We start from the raw sequence: 11,636 nt of genomic DNA, 5'->3' as shown, positions 1-11,636 counted from the left end.
TCTCTCTCTCTCTCTCTTTCTCTCTCTCTCTCTCTTTCTCTCTCTCTCTCTCTTTCTCTCTCTCTCTCTCTTTCTCTCTCTCTCTCTCTTTCTCTCTCTCTCTCTCTTTCTCTCTCTCTCTCTCTTTCTCTCTCTCTCTCTAATAGATACTATATTTTTGCAAAACTGTCATTTACAGTCAAGAGCTGTTGAGAGAAAATACTTCTAAGGAATACAGAGAGAAATACATTTGGGAGATTTTTTTTCAAGTTAGTCATGAAGAGAGCAATCTGTTTTCATGCTTTCTTCTAAATGCCTGTATAAAAGTATATATAATAATTTTGAGAAGAAGGTATATTGTGTTTATTTCATACATAAGTTTGTCTGTAGTAATGAAATGTGGCCTGCAGCATTCTGTGAAGCCAAGATTTGACTACAAGGTAGGCAAACAATTGGTAAAAAGGGAGGCTGAAATTTAGTTGTTTTCTTTTAGGATGTGATATAGAGATTAAGTATTTATAAAACAGGCAAGCTGGTACACGAAGTATTTGGTACAATGTGAAAGTTTGTGTTTTAAGAAAATAATTGTGACTTGTTTTTATTTTGAGACCATTTATGTGTAGGTGCTTCTGTAAAATTCTTTAGCGTATTGCAGATATTTCTCCTCCCACCCTCTGCCACTTAATCCTCATGCCCAGCATGATGTTTTGTGGGAGTGTTTCAGGTGCTCAGCACATCCCACAGGTACTCAGTCCTCCCAAGCAGGAAAGGAGGTGATACCTGCTTTCCACTATGGTGGAATGGGTGCAGCAAAATGGAGAAGCTGAATCTGCAGAGAGAATATTCTCTTCCTTTCTGAGTAGGAAGCATTTGGAGTCTGTAAAGGCTTACACAGGATTAAGATACCTGTTATGAAAGGGTTTTTCACTGAATAAAAACAGTGAAACTCCATATTTGGTTCAATAAGAACCAAGAAAAGAGATAAACTTTGAGAATCTGTCTTTGAGATTTCAAATTGTTGTTTCTTTCAAGGACAGGCTGAGATCCTGGCTGCTTTGAAGCAGAATGCCAAAACTAGTAATAAGGTTTTACCTATTCTTCAATTGTATATTGCTGAGTGACAGTATTTTCTCCACTGTAGTACAGAAATTACTTCAAAACTGGTATTCAGACTGCTCTACATTACAAGTTGTGGCAGCTCCTAGTCATATGCTAGCATCACTGCATTTTAACGGGGGTTGATGGAAAGCAACTGTTGATGTAGAGATTGCTTTTGAAGTTGCCAAGTGTCATCTTGCAACACCGCTCTAGGATCTGTATTTTCTTTCACTTAGAAGTAAGGAATGACTTGGAAAACTACCTGTCCGTACAGACACTAGCATGGTGTGTGTGTTAAACGGTAGTGTGCTGCCGCACTGCGAGCTCTGCTTTCCTGAGTCCGTAGCTGCTTGGGTTAAATACAGGAATTAGCCAGTCACTTGAGTACCTCTGCATTAACCTGTGTGTGGTACCCAAGGAAAGGCTTACTTACTGAGATAATGGGTCTTTCTGGATCTGAGGTCACAGGAGGAATGTAGTCAAGCAATTAGCCTCTACCCACTATGGAGATTGTCATCTCCATGCCTCTGCTTCACATCTGAAAAACATACGAGGCACTGTTTAGAGCCCACCCCCGTCCACCTGACCTCAGCCTTACTGGGTACCCCACCTGGTGGTCTCTTTTCTGGAAGCACACTGCCAGTATCCAAATGGCCTTGCACAATTTGGTCACACTCAGTGCAGAAGCACTTTTACAGCATTACCCAGCGTATTACCAAAACCCCAGCAGATAACAGTTTTTCAAGGTCACATTTCACATAAAACTCTGCAAAGTTTTGTCATTTTACCTGAAAGGTAGAGATAATTTCCATTTGACAGGGCTGCTTCAGACATCTAAGACGTGCATATCAGCTGTACCCTTTTAGTTGCATAGTCTATGTCATTTCTAAGTGATGGGCACCATTTGAACTGTGAATGTTCTTGAAGTATCTTTCTAGTATCAATTTTTCTAAGGTAGAAAGGATTCTGATACACTGAAGCCTGTATCATCTTTGAAATTGTGCATAATAGTTCTTTTGAAATTTTTTTTCTTTTAAAAACAGCCTCTGGCATAATGTTTTTCCTGGCATGCTAAGGGCTGCTTGTGGTAGTGCCCAATCACACTGAATTAAGTGGTTCTTGGGATTTCTTATTAGCAGTTCACAAAGGCCATAATGTCGCTTGCTGTTCTTAAAATCTTCATTGGACAGTGTAAGACTGCTCTTTCTATTCATGGTCCAACTAAAGCATTTTCCACACTGATGATATCTGGCTCAAAAGGAGTTTTCTGTCCTCATCAGGCAGTAAGGACCAGTAGGGGAAATGCTACTAGGAACATGGCTGTGTTCCCAGATCTGCCTGACCTTTTGGATGAACTAGGCAGATCCCTTCTGTTTGCTTTTGGTGCTTCTCTCAACCTTGTTTTGCATAATTAGGCTGCCTTAGGCAGAGTCTGTTTCATACCATCATTTTGTGAAATACACTAGACAATGGGACGCAGATCACTATTGGAGCCATCTGGGTGCCACTGAAATGCAAATAATAAATCATCCTCAAATTAAGGCTTAAAATTCCAAGTCCTCTTGAATTGGAAATGATCTGTTCTAACTCAAATCTTATTGAAAAGTTTGATTAGCTGACATAATCATTTGTAGAATTTAGTACACACTGTATTTTCTTTCAGTATTAACATAGTACACTCATAGTATTTGTATTTTTATGGATTAATTATTACAGGTATTCAGATTATGTCTCTGATAAAGATACAGGCATTTATTGTTTGAATAATTAATGTGTAGATTGTTAGGCTAAAAGAAAATGACAGCTGTTTTGCCTATGCTACTCTGCATGCTGTTACTAAACAAGTCTTATGAGACTTCATTGTTTGGGTGTGTTGGTTTGAATAGTTGTGCTATTTAATGAAACATCTTGCTTTAGAATGATTTCTTTTTCTCAAGAATACCCTTGCACTTACAGTATTTAATCTATTGAATTCTTTTGAAATACCTAATCCCATCTGACTTCATTGTAAACACTGTTTTATTTATACCTAGAGTGGGCTCATACTTCCGCACTGAGCTATGGAACACACTCTTCAGCATGTATTTGACTGATTTTTTTTATTTTTTTTTTCTTTAAGTATAATGAAATTCTAGTGATTTGCTTATAGTCATATATAAGCAAATTCTATCACCCAAGACTTCTGTTAAGTAGATCAATGAAGATATTGTTAAACAACACTATTAAGGAGCATTTCCATCACTTAAGAATTACATTTGTGATTAACAGATTTAAGAATTGTATCAACTGCTGTGCACTAATTCATTTTACTGTATTGCATTTTATATGGCTGCATTTAGAGAAAATACTTGTTCACTAATAGAGTAAATGCTAGCCCAGTGATCCACTACAAAAATCTTGATTTGTAATTCGCTATTTAAAATTAATTGTTTTCAGAAGAGGTTTGTGGATGTAGTATAGAAATATTCGGTTGTGTTAACTAGGAAGCAGTAGCTCTCTTGCTGCTTTGTCGTGCACGCTTTGGAGGAGTAATCATGTTCATTCTGGGCTGTCTGCAGTTACGGCTGCTGTTGCACCCATCAGATTATTCTGGTGTTGAATAATAAATAAGCATAGGCGAGTGGATATTTTATGCTGTTATAAAGAAAAATTCCCAAGTCCTAGCAAAAGTTCCTGAACAGATATGCTGTATTTTTTAGTTGTCAAATCACACACAGTATGCTGGTGTTTTAAAATATACTTTACTGTAGTTCTAACAATACCATCATGTCATTGGTTTTACAGTGTCTTTCTCTTCATGCCGGTTCCTCTTTACATCTTTTTTCTGTTATACTTGGGATATGAACAGTTTGACTGTGATAATTTGCTTGTTTGCTCCTGCTCAGTGTTTCCCAGACACACATGGTACACAGGCAGAATGACAGAAAGGCAAAGACCTTTGATAGAAGATTCACTGAATTACTTGAGTCACTTAAAGATTTTCAGCTGTGAAAGGCATGATATTTTGAATTTCCAGTTCTGTTTCGATTAGACTCTTTGTTTAGGAGTGTAACTTTTTGGAAAAGTACTGTTAAGATGCTGTCAAATTTCTGTTTTAAAAATGAATCTTAGGCTATATATCTTAGTTTTGTACTGAAAAATAGTGTTTTGTACTGAAAAATAGAAATATTTAAATTATTTTAAATGAAAAGTGACATGAACATAGAATAAATAACACTTTTGGGTGTCTTTTCTGCTTTGACCCTGTGGATCTTCCAGAATCCCACAGTAAATGCTCTCTGTTACATGGCTACATCATATTCCGGAAGTATTGGACTATTTGGAATCTAATTAATCATTTAGGACTCTATCCAAACAAAACCTGAGTTTCTGTCACAGATTCCAGAGTCATGCCTATGTGGTTCCCATGAATACAAACAATAGCTCAGGGGCTAAAAAGCTTCTCAGCTCTTGATTCCAGGAAACCCAGACCCACCATTCTGACAGCTACCATTGTAAGCAAATTGATGACAATGCTTTTGGAGCATTATATGGAAACGTTTTTTTCCTTTTGCTTGCTTGAACTGTATTAACCAGAGTATGGGGAATGATGGATGCCACCTGCTATATGCATCTGCTTTGATCCATTAATATGATGTGAATAGAAGAGGGAGAGTCTCATCTGTGCTCTCACCTTCACTTACAGAATCAGAACTTTTAAAAAAGAAAACTTCCTGCTTTTTTTTGTATTGCTGTGTTAGTAACACCTCTGTGTGATTATATTAGGGTTACATTAACACGGCTATTTGCTAACTTCTTAAAGGAGATGCATGGCTGATGCTCCAAGTTCCAGCTGACTCAGTAGATCTTCCTCATTACTTACCATGGTGTAGTAATACAAATAGTGTGTTCTAATTAACCTCATCTTTTGCAGTGTTTCTGCACCTTTCTGATAGGCATGGTCCTCTAGCAGAAATTTTCAAATGCCACCATAACTTGCTGTAGAAGGAGTATGTAGTGCCTGAATTATTTAGACAGGTTGAGAAGCAAAACTAGCTCCTGTGGGTACTGAGGCAGCTTTTGAAACCTAATTTATGTCTGTTTACAGTGCTGCTCTGCATGACACAGTGGTGCAGGGTTCACTCAGGATTCTGTAGCCTCATGCTGCAACAAGTTTGCAGGTTTACCCTTGCTGGCTACTAAATACATTTGAACCTCCTGTTATGTCGGCTTTCCTAAGAGCTAGAGATACCTGTTGAAACATTGAAAACGTTGAAAAGAATTATTATCAGTGGAAGAAGTATCCAGTGCAAAACTTCAGTTAATATTAGTAGAACAAGTCTTTCATAAATTATTGAAAGAGCCAGTCTGTCAAACCTGGGGATTTTCTTAAGCATCCATCACTACAGTATCTAAATATTTACAGGTAGATTAGATCTGTAAGTTCAGTTTTGTATACTTTTGGACTCCTCTGTTGTATTCATTCTTCAAGAATCACTGTTTCACTGTTTTACTCTGGGCATAACTTCTGGGTGTTAGATTTCTTGCTAATGTAGAAAAAACTTCATCAAAGGGAATAGCAACAGCCTTTTAAGTTACAGTTTATAGCTGTATAATCTCTCTCAGCAGTATGGTCTGGAGCAAATCCATTGAGCATGAATCACCTTTTCTTATTCATCTGTTCTTGGACTTTGAAATTTTTGTTTGTTCAGCTCTTTAGGCAGATCATGAAAGGGGAAGTCCCTGGTGGTTTTCCATCATTACGATGTTCAGTATGAACATCACTACAACTTCATCAAGTCAACATGTAATTTTTGTCCAAATGTTGGGAAAACCCAAGTAGTCTTTACTGCCTCTTTTCCTTATTTCTAGTGCATAAAATAATGGTGAAACTTTCAAGCTCTCCAAGAAGGGGGGCACCATTGGGTTTTTTTTGTTATTGATGTAAGCTGTCAAGGAATCACCTTTATGTTCCTAGGTATTGGTTCGAAGGCCCTGCACAGGACATCAGAATGGATATGACTCAGGCAGATTCTTCTATGTTAAAAATAAATGTAGAAACATTTGGAAAGCCAGGGTTCATACTCTTTATTTCTGAGCTCTGCTTGCTTTTGGTTTTCAGCCAGACAACCCTATGGCATAGTCATTTCCCATGTAAATAATTGAGATTGGATGTCACTTTCAGCACGAGTAATATTCCACTTAATTTACTAGGACCGTGTATATAGTTAACTGTAACAAAGTAGAACTATTTTTGTTGGTTTAGGGGCTTGACATACTATTTTGCAGGATTGAACCTACAGTGTTACCTAATACAAAATAGCCATCTTGTGCCAGAGTCATTTTCCAAACTCCCCGTAAAGTGTAATTTGTTTGATTGTTAGGCGTTATTTAACATGAGGTATTAAGTTAGGACTTTACAGTTGTTGATGTTTCTGGGGAAAATTGTCTATCTTAAGCCATCATTTTTAAATTCCTGTTCTTGCTAGCACGGGCAACTTCAATAGGCTTTACGAAATTTTGTTCGGTTTGAAATATAGTATGGCAATTAAAAGTATTTGTCAGAAGAAAAAGTGTATAACACTAGAAAAGGTTTATAATAGTAAGCTAAAATTGGTAGTTCAGGGAAGTGTGTTCCCTCCTTGTCAGTCATTAATGTTAGTGCTAATATTATGTCTTTCAGAAATTATTAGTGATGTCCTCAATTATTGCCATAACTATCACAGTTCTTACTGTAAATAATAATTGTCTGCACTCCTTTCTCCATGATGATTTTATTTAAGAAATGGATACAGTATTACCTTTGGGTTTTTTTGTAAAAACATATTACCTGTAACTATATCTTGTGAGGAAATCTGCAATCATTTAAGTGCAATAAGTATTTTTTAATTTTGCAACAGAATCTGAGTAACATCAGTTTTTTTCCTTTCTAATGCTTGAGTTTAGCATTCTTGGAAGGTGATCTAGTTATTAATACTTAGTAACTACAGTGTTTTTTACTCTGGTTTATGGTTAATTGTCCACTAATGGGGAGGGAAAGTTAAATCTCTGGACTATAACCCTCTACAGTTTTAGTTAGTCACCCAGACATCAGTTCACTAGGGAGCATTTCCCAGATTTGATTACACATACGCGTTATATGAGTTTAAGACTTGATGATCACTCTTAATTTCTGATGCTTGCAACAGTTTAACATATGGGTAGAACTGAGGTGAATTCTTAGGAGCTTAGAATTGAAAGGCGGTCCTCCTTTTTCTGTAGGTCTTAAAACATTTACTTGGAAACCTGACCTTTCTTAAAGTAATATGAGAGTCACTAACAGTAATGGAATAAATTAGTAGCTTTGCCTAGCTACTTAAGCATTAAGCCTAGAATTTGTGTGATGTCTACGTAGTCCAAAGCTGGAGAGTAAATATCTCTTCAGACTTTTTTGGGGAATTAAAAATGTAGCTTTGCTGTGCAGGATGAAATGAGGAAAGCTTTTAAAGACTTTGTAACATAATTACATCTTTGGCATGCTGTCATATGGTAGTCTGAGACATGTGGGGTATATAAGATGAACCGGGGATAAAGACACATCCATTTATTCTCCGATCATGTTAGATCTGAAATCTCTTCTAGAGGAGGGCTGCTGAGAAACTACACTGCAAGAACAGCTCTACTAAATATGCTAGCACCAGAAACAATGGTTTTTAAACCCATCTGTCAAACTCGGGGATTGAAGAACATAGGACACAGAAATGAGCAGAAACCTCCGGTTCATATAAATTCTGATAAAATCACAGTGAGATAATATTCTAAATAAGGAATTTGTTCTTGAAAACTGAGAATTTTCTGAGCGTTATTTGGCATTGTTTGCTGACTGGCAATTAAATTTGCTTTAAAAAAGCATTATATGCAGATAAATGCAACTGAATTGGAAAAGCTATCGTGGGCTTCTTATGGCAAATGCTACGTAGTGTATCTTAACTCTTGTTTTCTTCTTAAATAGCTAATTGCAGGCTTTCCAGAAAACTCTATGTGCTCTACTTTCATAATGCTCTACTTCAGAGATTGATTACCTGAAATGTTCTAATGAACCTTTGTACTACTTTACTTTTTTTTTTTCTTTTTATAGATCATTTCAAGTGACCCATTCTGGGTACCAACCACTGAGGAAGAATATTTGCACTTTGGGGAAAAGGCAGACTCAGAGAACCAGGCCCGCAAGTACATGAATGCAGTAAGAAAGCGAAAGGGACTTTATGTAGAAGAAAAAATTGTGGAGCATGCTGAAAAGCAAAGAACTCTCAGTAGAAATAAGTAGCTGTGTCTGCTTCCTTTCTCTCCTGACTCAGCTAAGTGCGGGTGGATTATTTTCTATGCAGCAGATTAAAAATTTCATCTGGACTTTGTTCTTTGACACCACTTTTCTTACATGTTATAATGTCTGTGGCTTATGTTTTAGTAAACTTAAGCCTTTCCAGCTTTTATACAGAGGAAATATTTAAATAAAACATAGGTATATTCATTGCATTTGATCTCAATTTTTAGAACTTACTGCCTTGTTGAACTTTCTATCACAGGATTAGGCACTCCTAATTTAATTTGGTTCTTTCTGATTTATCACATGTAATTACAGTTAGAGCTGGTTAGCTAGCGTGTTGCAAATAAAACTATGCACTGAATTTGGCTCCTTAATGGTTTTGACTGTTTTTTAAATTCCTTTTAATTTCTGCACTGTATTTGTTAGTCACCAGTATTTTCCATAGTTACCTATATGCAAATAGATGTAAGCCCATTAGGAGTTTCTAAACTATTTGTTTTACTCTGTTCCTCAAGTAAGCAGTCATCTAAATCAGTAATGTATCTTCTTCAAATCAGAGGGCAAAAATAGCATGTCTGGAAGACTAAGCACTGCAAACCAAGCAAGATTAGTCTTTTTTTCCCTCTTAGAACACATCTTATTAAAACGTTCATACGATTATCCTAAGCTGGGAGCTGCTGTCTATGAATTAGGCACACACACCCCTCTGCTAATCCTGTGTGAGTGTGTACAGGCTCTTGCAGAAATTTCTACCCATTCAGTCTGTTGTCTTGAATTTGGTGAAGGGAAACAATTGTGAAAATATACAAAATGTCTCGCTGTTTGCAGGTGTCAAGGGTGCAGAAGGCTCCAAAAGGATTCAGACCAAGACTAACAGGAAAAAAAGTCCTCAGAGGGACTTTTTAGTTTTAGTTAAGAAAAATGGAAACCTTGGATAGAAGACAAACATGATGTATGAAATATCTTCTCATTTGGCTGCTTAGGTTTGTAAAAGGAAAGGACAAGAATTCTAGAAGGCTAAGACTGAATAGAGAGGTGTCCTTGAAGAGTTTCTGTATTTAGTTAATTGAATGGGAAATAAGTCCTTAAATCTCGTGCCAGCTGACTTTCTGCTACCTTTTGTCTTTGCTAATTGCAAAGAGTTTGATTTCAAATACCCATGCAAAAGGGTTGTCTTTTTCTTTCCAGAATATAAGCATTTCTTTAATTTGTGATTGCCTTGTACTCCCTGAGCACCTACTTGGTCTTTCTGAATAAATACTCTCTGTGTGTCAATTCATGCAGCAGGCAGAAGTTACTCATATCAGTTTTGCTTCTTACGCAAAAGAAAACTGTTACTTGTATCACAAATAGAATGATTTTGAATGCTTAACTTTTATTTTAAATAGCCTTTTCTTTACCAGCTTGTTTGCTTTCATTATGGAAATGTTTCCTTTTAAGATTGTATTTATGAATTATTCACGCAAATGAAATGTTTGCCTTCCTTAGAAGGTTGTTCCATAAATTGCTGTTGTTTTGCAAGGGGTGTCTGCACATCAGCTGTATTAGAGCTTGGACAAATACACTTATGTAGTTTGGGCACTGCTAGCTGGTATAGCCATGGAAGACGTGGTAACTCACTGCAGCCTGCAAAAAGCAGTTAAGACATAAACGTTTGTAATGAGATCTTGGCTAATACAGCTACCCTGCTAGCTGAATCCAAGATAAAGTTTAGAGATGACTGGCTTGCAGTCACAAAGATGCTTGAATAGCTGATGTAGAGATGGACAGATCGGTCATTGTTATGACTGCATAATTGTTAACTGTAATCTACTGTACTTGAGTAAGCAGAAAGAGCATTAACATAGATTTGAAAAGATTTAACAATAGCTTTCATATTTTCTTATGGCACATTTTTGGATTGCATCTCAAACAGCATAAAGATGATAATGCAGGATGTTGCAACACTATTATTTGTAAAGAGCAAAAACTCTACTAACTAGCAGAGGAAAATCAAACCAACCTGCAAGAAGTGCTAGCAGCAATATTTGAAATCTGTTTTCTTTAGCAACAGCTACTACTGGGAAGAGAATCTAATTGCTTATGTGCCATGAATCTCTAACCATTTTTCTCTGGATTGCTCAAAAAGTAACTAGATGTAGCTGGCTTTCCCCAGCTTTGTTACACATACATAATAATATGACATAATTTTGGAACATCTCTGCAAAGCGGCATAAATAACTTCCTGATGGAGCCAAGGAAAGATTTAATTGAGAGCTAGCCATTATATAATTTCATTTTCCATTACCAGCTTTATTGCTAAATATAATATATACTTAAAATAAGCATACACAGATTTTAAAATATTTTATATATAAATGTTCAGTGCACTCTTTCTAAAAACTGTGCACTTAATTGACACGATCTGGCTCTACTGGCTTTAGTAGAATCAAGGCTCCTTACAATTGATAATGTATAAAAACAACGGTCATTTTCTATATAGTAACATTTATTAGAGAATGATAACTATGAACTGGGCAAGCCATACAATAATCCAAATGATTCCACTTTGTAGAAAGAAAAAACAAAAATTGGAGCTAGATTTCCCCAGAGAAGAATAAAGACCAAGCAGTGACCAGCAAGACCCTTTCTCTTGTCTCTGGCAACACTTCTTTTATCTTCTTGCTTTAAAAAACTTTCATTTTCAAGCGCTAGTAATCTTGGGCGAATCACTGTGGGTTTTTTCCCCCATATTTTTTTTTCTTTCTACAAACTTCACTTACATTTTAAAGCAGGAGTCCAAAAGAGAAATCAAAGTATAACTGGAATCTGTGCTGTGTTTTCTACCCTACCCCTCTTTCCACATTAGTTTAGGACTTCAGCTGTAGCCTCAACATCACAATTGATGAAGACAGAGACACCAGAGAGGCACAATATTTCTGCACCAAAACATGTAGTTCCCAAATTAGGTCTGAAGACAAGCTCTTGACTCCCTAACTTTAGGAACTAACTCTTCTTGTTTGAGATACTAATGTTTGGATGCTTATTCTGTGGGAAACAGAGCGTGTCACTCCTCCATAAAGTCAGCTGTTGTGCTAACAAGACAGAAACATGCAACATTTGAACTGTACACTGTACTTCTGATAAAAGACCATTTAGACCATGGAAGAGTAGCTGTGGCTGTAAGTGATTTTGGAATGTTTTATTAGATTGAATACTTAGTCTGATAGCAGAGGGGTCCTGGCAAAATTCTTGGACTCCAAATGGCCATTATTTTCAGTTGAAACTTTTTTAA

General features: G+C 36.6%; 1 protein-coding gene across 2 annotated transcripts in view; it reads left to right on the top strand.

Moving 5' to 3' along the window:
• EFTUD1 (elongation factor Tu GTP binding domain containing 1) overlaps nt 1-8,726 on the top strand; it is an 80,933-nt gene extending 72,207 nt beyond the window's left edge. Inside the window, exon 19 of one of the 2 annotated variants that reach the window (XM_009886110.1) lies at nt 8,174-8,726. In XM_009886110.1, coding sequence (XP_009884412.1) covers nt 8,174-8,362 — 189 coding nt within the window. In that variant the 3' untranslated portion in view covers nt 8,363-8,726. The remainder of the gene's footprint in view (nt 1-8,173) is intronic. The other variant, XM_009886111.1, reaches the window with a different exon arrangement.
• The last annotated feature ends 2,910 nt before the right edge of the window (nt 8,727-11,636 follow it).

This window comes from Charadrius vociferus, unplaced genomic scaffold, assembly GCF_000708025.1.
Source record: "Charadrius vociferus isolate BGI_N301 unplaced genomic scaffold, ASM70802v2 scaffold365, whole genome shotgun sequence".
NCBI classification, from domain to species: Eukaryota; Metazoa; Chordata; class Aves; order Charadriiformes; family Charadriidae; genus Charadrius; species Charadrius vociferus.
The sequence above is the reverse complement of the archived record's forward strand: the minus strand, read 5'-3'. Positions and strand labels throughout refer to the sequence as shown.